The 22,181-nt window shown below is 40.3% G+C and overlaps 1 protein-coding gene across 1 annotated transcript in view; it reads left to right on the plus strand.

The window, feature by feature from the left end:
• The window catches only part of KLB (klotho beta), a 22,273-nt gene extending 348 nt beyond the window's left edge, over nt 1-21,925 (plus strand). Inside the window, exons 1-5 of the mRNA XM_060776142.2 lie at nt 1-453; nt 16,326-16,836; nt 17,139-17,407; nt 18,395-19,535; nt 21,525-21,925. The exon at nt 1-453 is cut by the window's left edge and continues 348 nt beyond it. Of these exons, the coding sequence (XP_060632125.2) occupies nt 1-453; nt 16,326-16,836; nt 17,139-17,407; nt 18,395-19,535; nt 21,525-21,925 (2,775 nt within the window). The remainder of the gene's footprint in view (nt 454-16,325; nt 16,837-17,138; nt 17,408-18,394; nt 19,536-21,524) is intronic.
• Nucleotides 21,926-22,181: the final 256 nt, after the last annotated feature.

The raw sequence follows: 22,181 nt of genomic DNA on the forward strand, positions 1-22,181 counted from the left end.
ACAGATGAGTTCAGTGACAGCTACACTTTCCTGGAAAAGGATTTGTCCGCTCTGGATTTTTTGGGAGTTTCTTCTTACCATTTTTCCATTTCATGGCCAAGGCTCTTCCCTACTGGATTGGTCACCACTGTCAATGAAAAAGGGCTCCGCTACTACAACAATCTCCTAGATGCTCTGGTTTACAGACGCATTGAGCCTATAGTCACCCTTTTTCATTGGGATTTGCCTTGGGCTCTGCAAGAGAAATATGGGGGATGGAAAAATGAATCTCTGGTGGATATTTTCAATGACTATGCCACTTTTTGCTTCCAAGTATTTGGAGATCGTGTTAAATACTGGATTACGATCCACAACCCCTACCTTGTTGCTTGGCATGGGTACGGCACAGGGATTCATGCACCTGGAGAGAGGCAGGAAAGAGCTGTCTACAGAGTAGGACATAATCTGATCAAGGTACAGTACAGAAAGAATTACCCTTAAGAGACCAAGTATTACTGCAGCTGATAAGTAAAGAATATAACGTAACACAAGAAAGTTGAGGGGGTACTTCTGTGTACAATCTTTGTAATCTAATAACATTGCTTACTTTCTTCTTGTTGCCTGAAATCCTTGATAGCAACAAATAAGTCTACTTTTGCTTTTGTTTTTATAAGCACTGCACTAGCTCCTTTTGTTGTTGTTGTTGTTGATGATGATGATGATGATGATGTTGATGATGATAATGATGTTGAAGGGTGCCTTCAAGTCCTTTCTAATTTAGGGTGACTCTAAAGCAGTGGTTCTCAACCTTCCTAATGTTGCAACCTCTTAATACAGTTCCTCATGTTGTGGTGGCCCCCAACCATAAAATTATTTTTGTTGCTACTTCATAACTGTAATTTTGCTTCTGTTATAAATTGTAATGAAAATACCTGATATGCAGCATGTATTTTCATTCACTGGACCAAATTAGCATAAATACCTGATACACCAAAATTTGAATACTGGTGGGGATGGGAGGGGGATTGATTTTGTCATTTGGGAGTTGTAGTTGCTGGGATTTATAGTTCGCCCATACCTAAAGAGCATCCTGAACTCCACTGAACTCCACTTGGCACACAGAACTCCTATGACCAACAGAAAATACTGGAAGGGTTTGGTGAGCAATGACCTTGAGTTTTGAAGTTGTATTTCACCTACATCCAGAGAGTACTGTTGACTCAAACAATGATGGATCTGGACCAAACTTGGCATGAATACTCAATATGCCCAAATGTGAACCCTGGTGGAGTTTGGGGGAAATAGACCTTGACATTTGGGAGTTGTATTTACTGGAATTTATAGTTCACCTTCAATCAAAGAGCATTCTGAACCCCACCAATGATAGAATTGGGCCAAACATCCCACACAGAACCCCCATTATCAACAAAAAATACTGTGTTTTCTGTTGGTCTTTGGCGATCCCTCTGACACCCCTTCACGACCCTCCCCCCAGGGGTCCCAACTCCCAGGTTGAAAAGCGCTGCTCTAGACTAGAGCCATGCAACTGGAATGCCCTCATCACAGCCAAGTAAGGAGCTGGGGGAATGCAATGGTGAATCAGTTCACCACACCAAATGGGTGAGGGACACTAATAAAAACTGTGGAAGAAGCCTCGCAAGCCTCAGCAGCAGCTAGCTGACTATCAAGGGTCATTCTGAACTCCACCAATGATGGAATTGAACCAAACTGGCACACAGAACTCCTACGACCAACAGAAAATACTGGAAGGGTTTGTTGAGCATTTACCTTGAGTTTTGGAATGGTAGTTCACCTACATCTAGAGAGCACTGTGGACTCAAACAATGATGAATCTGAACCAAACTTGGCATGAATACTCAATATGCCTAAATGTGAATACTGGTGGAGTTTGGGGAAAATAGACCTTGACATTTGGGAGTTGCTGGGATTTATAATTCTACAATCAAAGAGCATTCTGAATCCCACAAGTGATAGAATTGGGCCAAATATCCCACACAGAACCCTCATGACATACAGAAAACATTGTGTTTTCTGATGGTCTTTGGCAACCCCTCTGACAATTTCTCATAACACCTCCCCCCAGGGGTCCTGACTCCCCGGTTGAGAAACGCTGCTCTAAGGTATCACAGAGTTTTCTTTACAAGATTTATCCAGAGGGGTTTGCCATTGCTTTCCTCTGAAACTGAGAGAATGCGATTTGACAAAGGTCTACTCAAAGTAAAATGACATAGCAAATTAAAGCATGACAGCCAAAGTTAGGACAGCTGCTTTGTACCAAATTAGACAAATCATCTGTTTATTCCATTTTTTTCTGTTTGACAATAGTTTAGCTCAGTTTTCAAACAGATACTCTCTCCATCATTTGCTGTCTAATGATATTATGATTTTGGTGGCAATATCAAGAGCCGGACTTGTGCCTTCTGAATAAAAAGTACATGCTTTTCCACTCAGCCCTGTTACTTTCCCCCAGAATTGAAGACTTTCATGTCCCACTTTATTTCATTGACAAGTATGTACCTCAAGCAGCAAGCTCTTCTAGAAAGGAAAGCTAATTGGATTTAGTAGATCTTACCACTCAGAAATACTTAACATCGCATATGATGTCATTGTTCAAAGCAACAGACTTTGATAGCACTTAATTTATATTTGATTGTACTCTTAATTGTTGCTGGCCTACTAGAAAATTAGTGCTTCCTTCCAGTCTTCCTTGGCTTCGTTCAATAATAACATTCTATGTACGTTGAGACTATTTGATTAGCAGAAAAACATATTAAAAATGCCTAGATGAGTCATATGTAGCTAGTCAAAGTAACCATAAATAAGGAATAAATTACACAATGCCCTCCTAGTCTGATAACATCACATTACATATAGTGGCTGTGTCGCTGAACTAACAAGGTTACCAAGTTATTTTCAATTGCTTGAAGAAAAACAACCTTTATGTCAATATTTAAGAACTTCAAAATGACATCAAGGCACTTCTATTTCTAGCTGCTTAATTTAATGGATTAAGGCACCCAGCTCTTCCTTACTGCATTGAATTGTACAGACAATTTTTTATTTTTTGTTTGACTTTGGTGAAAATGGATACCTTACTCCACGACACAGCATAATTTGAGATTTCTCTGCTCACCATCAAACTGCTTCATCTGAGAGGTCATGTAGGAGGCCCCCCAGATGCTGTTGGACAGCACTATCTAGCAGTCAACAAGAATCTGACCAATGGTGAGGAATAATAGGAGCTGCAATCCATTAACCTTTGGAAGACAACACATTTCCCACCCCTTCCTTAACAGAAGTGCTAGAAAAATACCACTTTTAAAATTCAAAGAATCATGACAGACAAAGTGGAATCACAGCGAAATATTTGTGTTGTATGAATTGTTCCCACAACCTTTGCAGATGTTTCTTGGAGGGAAAGAGCAGATGTTATCCTAATGATAGCACTGTTACAGTTTCTGTACAGGGATTTATCCACACTGTAGAATTATAGCACTTTGATATGGCTTTAACAGCCGCAATTCTATCATATGGAATCCTGAGATAAGTAGGGTTTTTAAAGCACTTACTGCCACAGAAGTGCTCAAGAATGCATGCTAAAGAAATCTAGGTATCTTCCCAAACTACACATCTCATTATTTATTAGACTGGAAACATGGCAGATAGTTTATGTGTCTAAATGGTCTCTTTAAATTAAAAGACAAGCCTCAGTTGTGACTACCGCCTCTTTCCTTCTTGGGTGGTGTTTTCTGCACGGTCCAGTTGGAACTGGTTACAGCTCCTCTATATACATAGCAATCCCAAGCTGCTGTGTTGCCTTTTGAGTATTGGCTGTTCATGAATAAAGTAGGTTTGCAAGTTACATTGATTTCTGTTGTACCCACACCTTAGTACAGACAAAAGTCATTTAACCAGTCGAAGACTCTCCACCAAGTTCATAGAACTAAACAAGGAAAGATCATATTTTACTTTTTACTGGAAACTCTCATGTTTTGATCTTTATTTGAACTCGGTTCATGGGGTTTACTCCATCTGTCTGCACAAATAGATAAGAATTGTTTTGCCAACATCGACTGAACAAGTCAGCTGGACTTTTTCCTCCAGGTTTACTATTTTGTAGGATGGAATATTTCCATTTCTTTCATTTACTCATCTCTCTCTCTCTTTTTTTTTTTTTAAAAAAAGATCCTAAACAATAATATATTAATTTGAATGAATATAGTAATGGTAAATGTAAAGGTTTCCCCTGACATTAAATCTTGTCGTGTCTGACTCTGAGGGGTGGTGCTCATCTCCATTTCTAAGCTGAAGAGCCGGCATTGTCCGTAGACACCGCCAAGGTCATGTGGCCAGTATGATTGCATGGAGTGCCTTTACCTTCCTGCTGAAGCGGTACCTATTGATCTACTCACATTTGCATGTTTTTGAACTGCTAGATTGGCAGAACCTGGGCCTAACAGCGGGAGCTCATCCTGTTCTCCGGATTCGAACTGCCAACCTTTCAGTCAACAAGTTCAGCAGCTCAGCAGTTTAACCCACTTGGCTCTTTGAATTAATGTACAGATTATTAAAATGCTTAGTTAAAATGATATTAATTAGAATATTTGCAAATGTATTTTGAATCAGAAGTAATTAATATTGGTTTACATTCCAAGGTCAGTCCTCAGTAGAGTATATCCAGTAAATCAATGAAAGTTACATAGGTATTGAGTTTTTAAGAGTTTTACTACATGATGATAGTAAATAATTATTACAGTGAGATAATAGCATCTTTGGCTAGGACTTTTCACACAATGTCACATCTCTCCTATTGTTGCATTTTATTTCTATCATTATTGGATCACATCTTGCCAATGATGAGAAGAGCCCTTTAATGGCTCAAATATTACTGCCGTTCAGCAGTTGTTTCTGATACAATAGTGTCAATTCAGATATGATAGCAGTTCAGATGTCATGGCAGTTATGTGGTGTGATTGTCTCCTCTTCTCCCTATGGAGGATACAGTCACTCCACCTCTGGTATCCAAATACAGAGGACATAATGGAGTATGGAAACAATGTTGCTTTTACTCTTGCCTGAGTTTTTGTTTGAATTGTTTTGCCACAATTGCGCCACCATGGTGGTTTGCAATTATGGTGCTGCGCTCCATTTGCAAGAAGCATTGAAATTGCGTAATTGTGCAACTGCACTACAAGAAAAGTCAAAAATTAAACAGCATGCATGAGCTAGGTATGGCAGACGTGCACAGGAAGGTAAGGTAAAGAGAAGTAGTGCGGGAGACTGATTGCGGGAACGTGCCTCATTGAAGCAGCAACATAATACCATTGGAGATAAGGCGTAAAAGTGATTTTTCCATATCATTTTGTCTCTGTGTGCGTAAACAATGTGATTGCTGTGAGACAACTGACTGGTGTGATAAAGCCCTAGGTGTCATTGGTCCAATGAATCTATTTCACCTGGGACTAGCAACTGGTCTTAGGACACTTCCTTTCTTGAAATTGCTTAGTTTTTGAGTAATAGCTAAATGCTTTATTCTTAGTATGGAAATTGTCTCTTGTAGTTGAAGAGAGACAGATCCAAAGGTTTGCCTCCACATAGTGAGATCTTTGAACAGCAGATGACTCAAAATATTTTGCCCTGTAACATAGAGGACTGCTGTTTGAGAGGCGCATCGTAAAGCCCAAAGGAGTGCCCAGGACTATTGTAAGGCAACACAAGGCAATAATGTCCAGTTGCGGGTGCCTTTGCATAATTCCCCTTTCTGGTTCCATGTTCCAGAGCCAGTATTAAGATGGAGAAAATGTCTTGCTTTGGCAAGACAACACAATCACTCTAACAAGTGTCATGGCAGGCCAGCAGTCAGTCCTAATTATATACCACAGCAGGTAGTTTTGCTATACATAGGTTGCACATGTGAAGCACCTTGGTATGTCTGTGTTGTAGTGGCATTTGTCTGAGCATATATTAACTAAACAGATGTGAAGCAGACTGGCAAGTAAATGGAGGTGAGGTATGGGAGGACAAAGCTGCCTTTGCTGTGCATTCTGTAATTACTAAACCATTTTACTGTCCTCAGATTTGGGTGGAAGTAAGATTCAGCTGTCCACCTCGATGACTTTGGAGAATGGAAAATTGGAGGAGATATGTTATTTTATCTTTCATCTGAGGTAGAAAAATGTCATTGGCTGGATGTACTCAATAGGCATTATGTGGTGTGTGGCGTGAATGTTGGACCATGACTCTGGTGACCAGGGCCCAATTCCCTGCTTGGCCATAGAAACCCACTGGGTGACCTTTGGTGAGTCACAAGGAGTCTCAAAGGAGGGTGACGGTGAACCTCCTCTGAACGAATTCTGCCAAAATGCATGGAAGGATCGTTTTCAAGTCTCCATAGGTTGGAAATTATTTGAAGGCACACAACAACAAAATCAGTAGTGTCTGTGTGTGACTCTTTCTCTTTCTTTGATTTTATTTCTGAGTGAGGTGGTTTCATATTAGTTAGTTCTGAGTTAATTGACCCCTTTGATGTTGAAAAAAATAACAAATTCAGTTAAGTTTGAGATTTATGCATAGTATCTGTCTGGTAACAATAAGACTATGGGATCTTAAAATGTATGTATGATTTACTTTTTACTTATCACAAGATAATAAAGAAACCAGAGTAAATGCAAGGATTATGAACTCCATTGTAATACAGTTGTCACTCAAACTCCAGATTGTTTGTAATGGACTACTTGTTGCAAAGTAATCAAAAAGAGGATTTACATTTTGTTTCCAGCAAAACCAAATATATCAATTACCATAATCTATTCTATGATGGGTCTTCTCCAGAAGACCTGTATAGGGAGATGCAGGGATCAGTCTCAGTTTTAAAAAGAAGCAAAAAAAAAAATTAGCAAACTTTGCCTCCTTGTATGTTATTTGGCACCATGCGGGCTGTTTTGACTCCCCTCCATTTGAAAGCTCAGAAGTCCACCACTCAGATCAAGTGAGAAAAAGCCAGAGGTGGCAGGACTTACATTATGTTACATTGCTGGGTTTATTGTCATATTTTTACCACAAGATAGAAGATTTGTTTGTGCCGTTGCCTGCCTCTAAGGCTAAAATAACACATTGACTTGTTATTCAGTGAGCTGCCATTTACTTCCATTGATCCTTAAGCTGCAAAATATCTTAGATAAGCCTTGCCATTAATTAGGACAGATATTCCATTTGTGATACGTTTTAATTGCTAGAACAGCAGTTGGGATTGTGCTGATAGTTGGGGACAGGTATACATGATTTGTGTGCCTTTGAAATGGAAGAATCAATGATATAATTCCTCTGGGGAGAAGAGACATTTTGGAGGCTGTCTCCCAGGTAAAGTCTAAAGATTCTTCAGATTTTAGTATTTCGTTTAGCTTTCTTCAAAGTACTCCTATGGTCTTTCCCTCCAGTCAGACTCATAATGTAATACAGGAGGAGATTATGAACAGATTTGTAGAGGATGAAACATTATCTAAAGCAGTGGTTCCCAACCTGTGGTCCGTGGACCACTAGTGGTCCGCAAGAACTAAAATATGGTTGATGGCCTCACCATTGCAACGAGAGTAACAGGTCTCATTAAACCCTCTTATACTGTCAAAGCTTATTAAATATGGTTTTCTTTGGGCGAGCAGATGCTGACTATTGGATGGCATATGTTCTAGCATGCCATCCAATAGAACTGATGTGGTCTATCCAATGCAATTTTCTGAATCAGCACCCCAAATTACCAAACCAAATCTAAAGTTGACGAAATACTGATTCGTAACCCTTTCGGTAATTATGTTGGAGAGTGGTCCCCCTGGTCAAAGTGATCCCTGGTCAAGTGGCCCCTGGTCAAAAAACGATTGGGAACCACTGATCTAAAGCAAGCCTGGGCAGTTGTGGCCCTCCCTTACTATTGACTATGCCAGCTATTCCAAAAATATCCGATGGATTGGACACACAGTGGGCCATGGTGGTGGAATCCAATCATGCCAAAGCATTGGAGAATCATACTTATCTCATGTTAAAAGCACAACACAGCAATGTGTGAAGATGAGATTGACGTTATATTCTTGAAGCCCTTCTTACTATGGTAGAATACTGATAAAATCTGAGTTATCTAGTAACCACTGAAGTTACTAAAAGTTGGCTGCCTAATCCATGGTAGCTTGCTGACCTTTGGTACTTACAAAGGCATTGTCTTGAATAGGCGTTTGGCTTAATCAGGTTGAAGGACAGACTTTGGTTAACTAAAACAGTATCAATTGATCTTCTAGTTTCTTTTGCACAATAGGGAAAGTAATTCAAGACAATTGTTTGCCTATGCCAAGATGTTATCTACAGTCTGTCCTAAGCAGCTGCTGAAATCTTCCACTAGCAACTGTCATCTTCAACTCAGAACATATTCAGCAAGTATTTGGAAATGTGGTAAAATGCAAAGATTCATATTGCAGGGAATCATATTTTTAAATACAGTATTAATCTAGCCTGTGTCTCCTCCTTCAGTATTTCAAATTGAAAGTTATATTGGAGAAATATTTAAAAGGTTAGAAAATGATTATTTTCTGAGGCTTACTAATTTTAAATATATATAAAATATATGTAAATAGACAATAATAGAACTGAATGAATAAATGGAACCGAGAAACAGAAAATAATAATTTCAGAAGAATAATAACATTATGTACAATATGTATACATCCCCTTAAATCTAGAATACAGATGGATCCACACTGTAGAATTAATGCAGTTTAATATCACTTTAATGGGTACGCTCAGTAGGCTTGTGTGTGGATCTGTTTTAGCTATTTTCCTTTCGCCAGTCTGGTTTCTTCAGCTTGTTTGGATGGCCATAATAGCAACGGCCCAGCCATCACAGTTTCACATCTGGGACCATGTGGCAGCTAGGAATAGAAAGGAGAGCCTTGTAAGTTCCCCATTGCCACCAATAGGCTGGATCTAGTTGTATTTTTTTTACTGTGGAATAAAATGGCAATCTGGCTACACTCCTGTTTTCGAAAATGAATATGGGGACCTACCGGAATCCGGTCAGCAGAAACAGATTGAGGTTCAGGCAAAATGCACAAGCCTAATGCTCAGTGCATGGGAGCTGTAATTTACTGAGGCATCTTTTGGCAGAGAAGGATAAAAACCTTGTAAAACTAGAACTCCAATGAATCCATAGCATTGAGCCATGGCAAGCAAAGCAGTGTCAAACTGCATTAATTCTACAGTGTAGGTGTCAGCACTGACCAAATCCATTTTGCAGCCTGAGGGACAGCAACATATTACAAACCTCTCCACAAAGTCATATTACATAATTTCAGATAAAATATCTGAACACTAGAACCAAAGATATCCCACAAGCACCTTTTCCACAAGCACCCACTCAGTGAAAAATATAATTTGTATTTATGTTTATTAAAATAAAATAGTAATAAATAAATATTAAATAATTTTGACTACCTTTCCCTTAAGCTACCTGGCACAGCAGGCCAAACCACTAAGCTGGCGAAAATCCTGCCAATCAAAAGATTGGCAGTTCAGGCCCTGGTCGGGGTGAGCACCTGCTGTCAGCCCCAGCTCTCTGCCCACCTAGCAGGTCAAAAACAGAATTGTGAGTAGATAAGTAGGTGCGACTTTAAAGTAGGGAGGTAATAAAAGGCGCCCATAGGACATGCTGGCGATTTGAGGATGTCTAAGAACAACAAAGCTCCTTGGCCAGAGTTGAGCATAGCCTCCAGATGCCAGAAATGGAAAAAGCCTTTACCTCTGTTTATGTATTGTCTGTCCTTGTTAATTGTATAATGGCATTGAATGTTTGTTGTACATGTGTTCTGCTATCCACCCTGAGTCCCCTTGGAGAGATAGAGTGGAATATACGTAAAGTATATTATTAGTATCCTTCATTAGCCTAATGGTAAGGTTGGCCACCCTAAGTACAAATGTTACATTAAATTTTTATTAAATTACATGAATTACTTATTTTTACACTCCAGTTGAAAGGTCTTGATTTCTTCCCCCGTGAGTTACAAAGGTCTCTTGGAGGCATAAAGCAGGAAGGGTGATTTTCCTCATATACTGTAATATGTTCTGTTAGTGGTTATTGCACTTAGAGTAACATAGTAAATGACCTCTTAAATGATGAGATGATTTAATAATGTAATTAGTGAAATTTTTAAAAGTAATATTCCAAGTTCTGGTTTCTTTGAACTCATAGGGATTCACTTCTAATTGATATGCACAGTACTGTACTGTAAATACGTTAAATGAAAAGTGTGAAAAAAGGGTATTTCTGTCATGTTATGTCTTTAAGTGTATAGACAAATCATATTTCCTTCTACCATCTTTTTTACTGCTTAGCACATAATATTTGTGGGGGTTTTGTTTGTCATGTGCCTTTTTCGTGGCAGAATTTGTTTAGAGAAGTTTACTTCCTTTGAGGCTGAGAGAGTGTGACTTGCCCAAAGTCACTCCATATGATCCCAGGACCAAGCAAGGATTCAAAACCATAAACGCCCAGTTCCTCAGTTCAACAATTACATTTCTCCACCATATTGGTTCTCTTGTTCATTAAGTTTATCCAAGGAGCCCCCGATGGCACAGTGGGTTAAACCCCTGTGCCAGCAGGACTGAAGACTGACAGGTCACATGTTCAAATCCGGGAAGAGTGTGGATGAGCTCTGTCAGCTCCAGCTCCCCAAGTGGGGACAAGAGAGAAGCCTCCCACAAAGATGATAAAACATCAAAACATCCGAGTGTCCCCTGAGCAACGTCCTTGCAGACGGCCAATTCTCTCACACCAGAAGTGACTTGCAGTTTCTCAAGTCTCTCCTGACATGCCAAAATTTTTTATCCAATCTTGAGGAAAAGTTTGTAAATATCGACACTTGCTTAACATTGGCAATATTTTAGAAATTAATTATTTGTTCAGGAGTACTTTTCCTTTGGCTTTATATTAACCAATTTACCATTGTACATCGACTTCCATAATGAGAAGAAAATGTGCAGAAAGTGTATGTAGGAGGAATATCACCCACTATTGATTGTACTTCCATTATCTCTTTAACCTTAACGTTTAGCCTTGATCCTCAAGGTGTAACATGGATTAAGTATTAAGCAGTAACTGGAGGTGAAGGAGACAATTTAGTAGTCAAGGCCTGTCTTAATTGTTCATGTATTAAGATCTATATGGTCCTTATATTGTGAACAGTTAATAATTGGTTCTGTGGCTGATTAGTGGAAACATGACTCAGGGGTCATTGTGAGAGATACTCCAGATTATTATTATTATTATTATTATTATTAAACTTTATTTGTACCCCGCTAGCATCTCCCAAAGGACTCGATGCGGCTTACACAGGCCAAGGCCTCAACAACAATACAATACAATACAATACAATACAATACAATTATAACAGAATGTCCTTAGAAGACATTGCCCCTTTCTTCCCACTACATCATTAGTTCTGAATTTCATTTATTTTAGTAATTTTCAACCTGCGGTTCCCAGGTGTTTTGGCCTGCAATTTCCAGATATCCCAGCCAGTTTACCAGCTGTTAGGATTTCTGGGAGTTGAAGGCCAAAACATCCGGGAATCCACAGGTTGGGAACCACTGATTTATTTTATTGTGTCTGTATAGATCACAACTTTACACCATTTTCCCAAAGGGTTCAGAACAGTTTTATTTTTTCCAACTGTCCTGTAAGTTTAAGTAAGTCAGACTCAGAGCCAGACCTAGGTTGATATGATTCATCAGTATTTGGCTGATGCTAACATCTTTGCTTTCCCTCTGTTTCAAAGGTTAACATTAGTGTCTAGACCTTGAACAAATGTTCTCATCTAGATTATGGCATTGGAAAATAATAAAACAGCTGATATCATGTCACTTTGTTGTTCCAAAGTGTTTCCCAAGGTTGTCACTCTATGTCTGGATCTACATTGCCATATAATGCAGTTTGAATCTCCATTATATAGCAGTGTAAATCTAGCCTATGTTCTGCTACTAGAGCTAGCTGAATGTCTTGCTTTGGAGACAAAGGCATACTACGCTGTTAAGAGTGAAATTACATCTAATCAAAGTTGCTATGCAAAGTCATTCGTGATTTGACGCACAAGAACATTTCCCAATGTCTGACAGCATGTTTGCCGTATTTAAAGAAATGTCCACTTCATCCCAAAGCAAAGATACAGGGCTTGGAGGGAAGGTAACCTCCAGGTGATCTGACAAGCATCTTTATCTAAGGGGGAGAGGTCATATTGCCTCACGTAAGTCAAACATATTTAAAGTAGAGCCTTTTCTCAAGACCTTATAAATAAAACGCTCTTCATCCCATTACCAATATTGTTTCACTTTTTATATACCTTTGTTTTTCCAGAGATCACAGTGTTTGATGCCAGAGATAGCTTATCCAAATAATGTATTTGGGTAAAATGTAAAACCCAGGTTTGGAATTGACTAGTTAATTTGGGATTTAATTCTGGGATTTGATTCCAGGATCCCTGATAGATACCAAAATTCACAGCAGCTCATTAAAACAGTGTCGCTTATATCAAATGGCAAAATTAAGGTTTGCTTTTTGGATTTAAAAATACTTTCAAACCATGGATGGTGGAATCCATGGATGTAGAATCTGTGTACACGAGGGCCGTGGTAGCAAGTGGCTGTGGTAGTACAGCAGGTTAAACTGCTAGCTGCAGGAAATCTGCTGACTGGAAGATTGAGTAAGGATGAGCTCCTGACTGACAGTCCTAGCTTCTACCAACCTAGTAGTTTGAAAGCATGCAATGTGAATAAATCAATAGGTACCACCTCAGCAGAAAGGTGCCCCATGCAGGAATGCAGACATGCCAGCAACTCAGAGATGTCTATGGACAACAGGCTCCTCAGCATGGAAAAATGGAACAAGAGCACCCCATGGCCAGAGTTGGCATCACCTCCAGATGCCAGAGATGGAAAAATGGGGAAAGCCTTTATCTTTGTCTATGTTGTATGTCGTTGTCCACTGTTATGTACAAGGCATTTAATGTTTGCCTCATATATGCATTGCAATCTGCTTTGACCCCCTCCAGGGAGATAAAGCAGAATATAAATAAAGTGTATATCTTGATAAACCCACTAAATCTCTCAGATCTGCACCAAGAAATATGCTTTAGGTCAGGCATCCTCAAACTGCGGCCTTCCAGCTGTTTGGGCCTCCAACTCCCAGAAGCCCTAATGAGCTTGTTCAATTGTCAGGAATAGAGCCCCCGGTGGCGCTGTGGGTTAAACCCATGTTTAAGACCGACAGGTCGCAGGTTCGAATCCGGGGAGAGGCGGATGAGCTCCCTCTATCAGCTCCAGCTCCTCATGGGGGGACATGAGAGAAGCCTCCCACAAGGATGATAAAAAAATCAATTCATCCGGGCGTCCTTTGGGCAACGTCCTTACAGACGGCCAATTCTCTCACACCAGAAGTGACTTGCAGTTTCTCAAGTTGCTCCTGATATGACAAAAAAAAATTGTCAGGAATTCTGGGAGTTGAAGGCCCAAACAGCTGGAAGGCCGCAGTTTGAGGATTCTTGCTTTAGGTTGCTAGACATCATTATAACGTGTTAGGGAGATGCCTCTTCATCTGTCACATTCAGTAAAGGAAAAAATGTAGCTGGCTCAGATTTTAGGCATGTTAGAATGAGAAAGGGAGCTTTATGGAGGTCATGTACAAGCAATTGAAGAAAAACATGGAAAGATTGGAAAACTGAAAAAAATGGAGACACAGAATGGAATGAGGATGGGATGGAAACCAGGGTCCTTCAGAATAGCAGGTTAAAAGGCATCTCCCCCTTCCCAACCCATAGCAGGAAAGTGTGGCGAGAAGTGCATTGTGACTCTTTTCAGTGACTTCTTTCTCCTGTTTTATTATTCTATAACATTGTTTCTTGTATATTTTTTTTTTGGAGGGGGGGGGGTACCGGTTGTAATGAATCTCTTTGCAACTTCATTTGAACAAAGAAGTGAAATGTTTTCTCACTGCTTCTCTCTCCCATTTCCTCTTTTTCTTGGCACCTCTATCTCTGTCTTCCTCTTTATGTTTCCCTCTCCCCTCGCCCATCACAGCCTTCTTGTTCTTCTTTCTACTTGCCTTCTTTTTAATTATATGGCTATCTGCCACTAAACTTTTGTGGATGATGTTAGTCTTCACCCCCTGCCCTCAAAAAGGAGAAAAGAGTAATGCAGACCTTTTACATTTAGAACAGATTACTGAGATATAAGCTTTGACAGGTCCCATCAGATATGCAGGCTCTAGCTGATAAAGGTACATTACACATTAATCTTTTTACCACAATAATCTTTTTATCCTTCAAAGATTATGGGTTTTACTAGATAAAAATAAAGCATGGACTATTCAGAAATTGTCATATTACCATCTAAAATATTATTCACATAAGAAAAATTGGTATTGATTAATTAATTTATGCTAGTAGTATGCAAGAAACTAAAGTAATGGGAGCTTATACTAAGAGTGGAGGAGAAAGGAAGAAAAAATGCACATAGATTTAGTTACGTGAGTGCCTAAAGCAGGCTCCCATGTATGAGGATAGATTTCAGACATCTCTAGGGAGGGAATCCTACAGCCACTTCCTTTTAAGAGAAAGGCTACAAAGAAAGCTATCATCTTTGAAGAAATGCACTAAAAAAAGAAGGGAGAGAGGGGAAAAGTCTCACCCTAGTGATCTGTACATAGATCTGACAAGTGGGAGGAGGGAAATAAGGACTCCCATTTCACATGCCACTGTTTATGGCAGTGGTTCCCAACCTGTGGTCTGTGGACCACCAGTGGTCCACAAGAACGAAAATATGGTCTGTGGCCTTACCATCACTACACCATTGCCTTGGAACCATGCGGCAACGGGAGCGACTGGTCTTGCGAAACCCTCAGGCAACAGGGATGTTGGGAGGGGAGAGGCTGACTACCAATGAAAAATTACTACTACCACATCCGCTCTAGATTATTAAATTTTATTTTCTGAGGGCGAGCAGATGGCGACTACCAAATGGCATAGTTCTGAATCAGAAATTAGAGCTGATGTAGTCTATCCAATGCAGTTTTCTGAATCAGCACCCCAAATAACTGCACCAAATCTAAAGCTGTCCAAAACTGGTTTGTAACCCTTTTAGTACTAATGTTGGAGATTGGTCCTTGGTCAAGTGATCCCTGATCAAAAAAAGGTTGGAAACCATTGGTTTATGAAATCTCTGTGTTGATGCCTTCATTCTTACCCACCGGCAAACATATGTACTTCTTCATATTATGTGCAGTGAGCTGGGCCTCTCTGGCAGATAGAGGGGTTTTAGAGCTCTTGTTGCCATCATGGCCAAGAACCGACAGCTGTGCCGTGGCATGAAAGAGTTAACTTGTATCCATGACCTTGATAGATAGTTGTGCATTGGCTTTGTAGTTTGTGACTGGAAAAAGATAGGAAGGCTGAGAAAATATGGGGGAGTTAGTTTCTTCCAGCTGCTAATCTGCTTGCAGTTCTCCTTACTGTTAAGGGCAAGTTGGGTTATGTTTGCATATTTTGATTTTCTTTGTTTGCTTCTGACTCTATAACCTTTGGGAATCCATCTCCCACTTGTCTTGGCATGGGAGGTGGCATGCACCCCAGTTCAGGTGCCCTTATGTTCAGCTATCGGGATGTAATTTGATTGCTGTACAAAGAGATAATTCTGAATTTGTTCAGGAGCTCAGTTCTATTATTAGCTGTGAGGATGCTGGAATGGCATCAGCAAAAGAGCAGAATGTGCTTCTGCTAGGTATCAACTGCTTTCCAACAAAGCTTATGCTATAGCAGTAATGTGTGTCATGTAGATCACAGCTCTTAAACTATGGGTCTCAACCCCAAATGATGTCCTCTTACCTCAATGTTGGGGTTGCAAAAAATAATGGCAACAGTTTCTGAATGCTACCTAGGTATTTACACAAATCTGTTAGCAACAATGTAAATATTTTACTGTGGACTCTGGAGAAAATGCTTCAGCTGTACTTCATGAAAAGGAAAACCTGCTTGTTTAGCAAGTCTAGCAAATGCTAATTTATTTTCAGTAAAAGTTTGACTTGTGTTCCTATTGTATATACTTATATACCTGGGGTTGTGTAGAAATTTCTTGGGCAGAAAGGAGTTGCAAGTGAAAAAGTTAAAGTAAACGGAGCCTTGAGGAAACGTGGAACTACACCCAGTCCCAGACTAATTACATGCTGTTTAAAGTTCTCTGTGGCATGTGATTTTCAACACTAATTCTTATTTATATTTGTGTCTTTTTTTCTTCCTCCTTAGGCTCATTCAAGAGTCTGGCATACTTACGACAAAGATTTCCGATCACATCAGAAAGGATTTTTGTCAATAACATTGGGATCCCACTGGATTGAACCTAACAAATTCAAGGACAGTTCTGATATTACAAAGTGCCAGCAATCCATGCAGAAAGTGCTTGGATGGTTTGCAAAACCAATACATGGGGATGGAGATTATCCAGAAGAGCTGAAGAATGAACTCCCCTCTGTCTTGCCAAATTTCACAAACACAGAGAAAAGCCAAATTAAAGGGACTGCTGACTTCTTTGCATTTTCATTTGGCCCAAATAATTTTACACCACCAAATAAACTCCCCAGAATGGGGCAAACATTTTCACTCAACCTGAGGGGAGTACTGAAATGGATTAAATTGGAATATAACAATCCTAGAATCCTAATTGCAGAAAATGGGTGGTTCACTAATGGCCACGTAAAAACAGAAGATACCACCATCATCTACTTAATGAAGAATTTTGTCAACAAGGTCTTACAAGGTTGGTAAACCTATTGGGTATTTGAGAGCCCACTAAAGTATTGAAAAGACAGGATTTAGACCAGGCTGTGTTTTTTGAATTAGTATTTGAGGATGAGCTAATGTGCACACCATAATGTATGCCTCTTATCAACATCTGTTCTGCGTGACTAACCTAAATGGGTGAATTTTCTGGGGAGGTAAGAAAAGCCTCCCATATTAAACTAAACCATTTTAAAACCATCTCCTTGTGCAAATCAAAATGCTTCTAAGATTTTCATTTTGCTAATATGATCTTTTCATGTATTTATGTCCCCTATGTAGTTATCAAATATGATCAAATTGATGTATTTGGCTACACGGCTTGGTCTCTCCTTGATGGATATGAGTGGCAACAAGGCACAAGCAACAGACGAGGATTATTTTATGTTGATTTCAATAGTAAAGAAAAAGAGCGGGTGCCCAAGACATCTGCACTTTATTACAAGCAAATAATACAGGCAAATGGCTTTCCTTTGAAGGACTCGACCTCAGCTTTGCACAGTCAGTTTCCCTGTGACTTCTCTTGGGGCGTGACAGAATCAGTTATTAAGGTAAGCATTTTGTATTTGTAGGCTCTAAAAACTAACCATAACATTTTGCTTATGCACAATCATTTAACATGTCAAATATCACACATTCAGTATTCCCAAATCCTCTGGATACTATATTAGAGATATGTTGGGCACTGAATCTTTGGTGCTTTACTGAGATTTATGACCTCATCACAGGGGTAGAATTGCCCATAGGTGAGGGGCTACAGCCGATAAGGCCCTGTCTCTCGTTCCCACCGGATGTATTTGTGACACTGGCGGGAGTGAGAGCAGGGTCTCCCCAGATGAACTGTAATGCGGGACGTAGAGGGAGATGCATTCAGACAAGTAAGCTGGGCCAGAACCATATAGAGCTTTATAGGTCAAAACCAGCACTTTGAATTGAGTTCGGAAGTGGATTGGCAGCCAGTGGAGCTGACACAACAAGGAAGTGGTATGCTCCCTGTATGTCACTCCAGTTAGTAATGTGGCTACAGCCTGTTGGACTAGTTGAAGCTTCCAAACAGTCTTCAAAGGCAACCCCACATAGAGCGTATTGCAGTAGTCTATTCAGGATGTAACAAGAGTGTGGACCACCATGGCTAAGTCTGACTTCCCAAAGTACAAGTGGCACACAAGTTCCTTTATCTCATTGAATCTAATGGGAAAGGGGGGATGCCTGCTGCATTCTGGTAACCCCTGCCTAGCCGACTTTTCCTAGTAGTTTAATCCAGAATCTGCATCTTCATAGCCATCAACTCAATTTCCCCACATTTTTTATTTGTATGATATTGCTTCCCACTAAGGCTGTTACTAATGGATATACAATCAAATGGCGACACCTAATGATAGTAGTGGGGAAGTGCTTTATTCTTTAGATGTATAGCCTTGATGGGAATAGAAATAGCATGAACTAAAAGAAGAAATGCTATCATTGGTGCCTCTTTTAGATGCTAAATCAATATTCCTGCTTAAATTAAAAAGGAAATCCATTATTCTCCTTTACAGGCAGAATCTGTTGCTTCCTCTCCCCAGTTCTGCGATCCCAACCTGTATCTCTGGAATGTTACTGGGGATGGACTTTTCTACCTGGTGAAAGGAGTGAAACTGAAAACCCGTCCAGCCCAGTGTACTGATTTCATCAGCATTAAAACACAGCTAGAGCTCTTGTCTAAAATGAAAATCACTCACTACAGATTTGCACTTGACTGGTCGCTGCTTCTGCCCAGTGGCAATTTGTCATCCATAAACCATGAAGTCCTTCGCTACTATCGCTGTGTAATTAGTGAGATGCTCAAACTCAACGTGAAACCTGTGGTTACTCTACATTATCCAACTTACCGCTCTTTGGGCTTGCCTACTCCCTTAATTCAAAATGGCGGATGGTTGAATCGGTCTACTGTCCACGCTTTCAGAGACTATGCAGGGATGTGTTTCCAGGAGCTTGGGGACTTGGTTGAACTCTGGATCACAATAAACGAACCCAACCGTTTCAACGATGTTTACAACAGCAGCAGTAATGATACGTACAAGGCAGTGCACCATGCACTGATAGCGCACGCTTTGGCATGGCGCCTGTATGATGAACAATACCGATCATTTCAGCATGGTCGAGTATCTTTGTCTCTGCATTCAGACTGGGCCGAACCAGCCAATCCTTTTCTTGACACTCACCGAAAAGCTGCTGAAAGATTCCTTCAGTTTGAAATAGCATGGCTTTCGGACCCAATCTTTAAAACAGGGGACTATCCAGAAGCTATGAGAGGATATCTGGACTATAAGAAAAGTGAAGGTCTCTCCCGTTCCTCTTTGCCGTATTTCACTGAAGAAGAAAAGGAACTAGTAAAAGGAGCTGCTGATTTTTTTGCCCTGAATCACTTCACCACAAGATTTGTGATTCATGAGTCCAAAAATGGAAGTCGGTATGAATTTGATCAAGACATTCAATTTCTGCAAGATTTCACTTACCTGATTTCTCCGTTTCGCTCAGCGGTCGTCCCATCAGGGTTACGGAAAGTCCTGAATTGGGTTAAAAAGCATTACGGTGACGTTGATATCTATATCACGGCAAGTGGAATAGATGATCAGCCTCTAAATGACAACCTTCGTAAATTCTACATTGAGAAGTATGTACAGGAAGCCTTAAAAGGTGAGAAATGATAATAGAGAAGAATGTCAAATGTATTCAAGAGTGCACCTTTTTAGAAATAGGCTCATTGCATATATATAGCGTATTTTAAAAGGATTCAAGCATTCATTACACAAAGTATTTCATTATACATTGACCGGGCATAAAGGTGAAACTAGTAGTATTTCCATAGTGGGAGATTGTGATTGAGCAAATATTCTTGTTCACTTTGTGCTAGCATTTATATCCTATTCTTCCTTCCAAGGGCTCAAGATAGATAGCTTATGTGTTAAGATATGTCAAAAGACAATGACTCGCTCAATTCAGCTGAATAACCAAATGAGAAGTTAAATCAAAAGCTGTAGCACTTTACTACTTAACACTCATAGTAGCTCTTTATTACCCTGGGAGTTGTATACCCAGAGTTTGTAATGTCACTTTTTAAAAGGAGCAGGTTACTTTAGCAATCATGATGATCACTGAGAAAGTTACCTTATTACTATTCCCATAGCCCCCAGAGCTTATTCATTACTTCAAAGTGGTCATTACTGTCACAGTTCTGCTATTGGAAAATCCAGGGAAATTTATTTTTTAATTTATTTCCAGTATTTCTACCCCGTCCTTCTCAACCCCCGAAGGGGATCACAGGATTGCTTACATTTGGCACAATTTGATGCCATTAAATATAACAAAGCAATATAACAACAATTAAAACAATAAATAGCACATTAATTAAAACAATAAAAACAATATTAACCGCCATGTCACCATTCCAGTCAAATTCCATATCCAAAGCGTTATTTATGCCTGCTGTCCAAAAGCCTGGTCCCAAAACCACGACTTCAATTTCTTCCTAAAAGGCAGGAGGAATGAAGCCGATCTTACATAGTTGGGAAGTGAGTTCCACAGGCGGGGGGCTACAGCCGAGAAGGCCCTGTCTCTCGTTCCTGCAGACGCTGGCGGGAGCGAGAGCAGGGTCTCCCTGGATGATCTTAAACTGCAAGGTGGGACGTAGAGGGAGGTGCGTTCAGACAAGTAAGCTGGGCCAGAACCGTATAGAGCTTTATAGGTCAAAACCAGCTCTTTGAATTGAGTTTGGAAGTGAATTGGCAGCCAGTGGAGCTGACACAAAAAGGGGGTGGTGTGCTCCCTGTATGTCGCTCCAGTTAGTAATCTGGCTGCAGCCCATTGGATTAGTTGAAGTTTCCAAACAAACTTCAAAGGCAGCCCCACATAGAGTGCATTGCAGTAATCTATTCAGGATGTAACAAGAGTGTGGACCACTGTTGCCAGATCAGACTTCCCAAGGTATGGGCGCAGCTATCACACAAGCTTTAACTGTGCAAAAGTTCCCCTGGCCACTGCCAAAACCTGGGGTTCCAGGCTCAGCGATGAGTCCAGGATCACTCCCAAGCTGCGAACCTGCGTCTTCAGGGGGAGTGTAACCCCATCCAACACAGGCTGTAACCCTATGCCCTGTTTGGCCTTTCGACTGACCAGAAGGACCTCTGTCTTGTCTGGATTCAATTTCAATTTGTTAGCCCTCATCCAGTCTGACACAGCAGGCAAGCAGCGGTTCAAGGTCTGAATAGCCTCCTTAGTAATGGGTGGGAAGGAGTGACAGATTTGGACATCATCTGCTTTCTAGTTTCAGATATCCTACTTTGGAAATTAGTTTTGTAATGAAAACTTTCTGCACAAGGTAGACACTCATGTGACTTTCTTCCTCCCATTGCCCAGACTGAGACAGCACGCAGTAATAAGTAACAGGCAGACAGGGGAAAATGGTTTTACTCCTTCAATCCACCCACGACCCCCATAAAATGGACCATCTCTCTAGTGCCCCCTTGTGGCCTCTCTCCAGATAATGGAACAGTACCGAACTGAGTTTGAAGGTGAGGGAAAGGTAATAAGGGAAAATTGTGAATGACTTGTATTTGTCCTGCACTTTATAGTTCCCACAGCCAGAAACTACAACTGAAGTTAACGTTTGCTTCTTGTTGTTTTCAGCTCACCATATTGACAAAGTCAACATCAGAGGCTATTTCGCATTTAAACTGACTGATGAAATAGCTAGACCCAAACTTGGATTCTTCACCTCTGAACGGAAAGCAAAGGCTTCACTTCAGTTCTACAACCAACTGATTAACAACAAGGGCTTCCCCTTGGACCCTACAAGCAACATGTGTGACCAACCAAATGAAACCGCACCCTGTACTCTCTGCCTGTTTCTAATGCAGAAAAAGCCACTGATATTTTTCGGATGCTGCCTTTTCTGTAATCTCATCTTGCTTTTAAGTATTGTTGTGTTTCACAAAAGGAAAAGAAGGAAATGGCGTTGGTCAAAAAACTTCCGCCCCATTTATATTCCTGTTAAAAATAGGCAGAAGAAGGGGCTCAATCAAATCTAGATTCCTCTTCTACAATCAAGGGTGAGAAAGTGTGTTGGAAGCACTCCACTGAATGTATACCAAGGTACTTGTACAAGAAAGCACAAAGCATTCTATGATTGTGGTATCCAAAGAGCACGACCAAAATACCTATCCGAATCAATTGATGTCTGTTGTTGTTGTTGTTGTTGTTGTTGTTGTTGTTGTTGTTGTATGTCTTCAAGTTGTTTCTGACTTATGGAAAACCTATCATAGGGTTTTATTGTCAAGATTTATT

This window comes from Anolis sagrei, chromosome 5 (genome assembly GCF_037176765.1).
Source record: "Anolis sagrei isolate rAnoSag1 chromosome 5, rAnoSag1.mat, whole genome shotgun sequence".
Lineage (NCBI taxonomy): Eukaryota > Metazoa > Chordata > Lepidosauria > Squamata > Dactyloidae > Anolis > Anolis sagrei.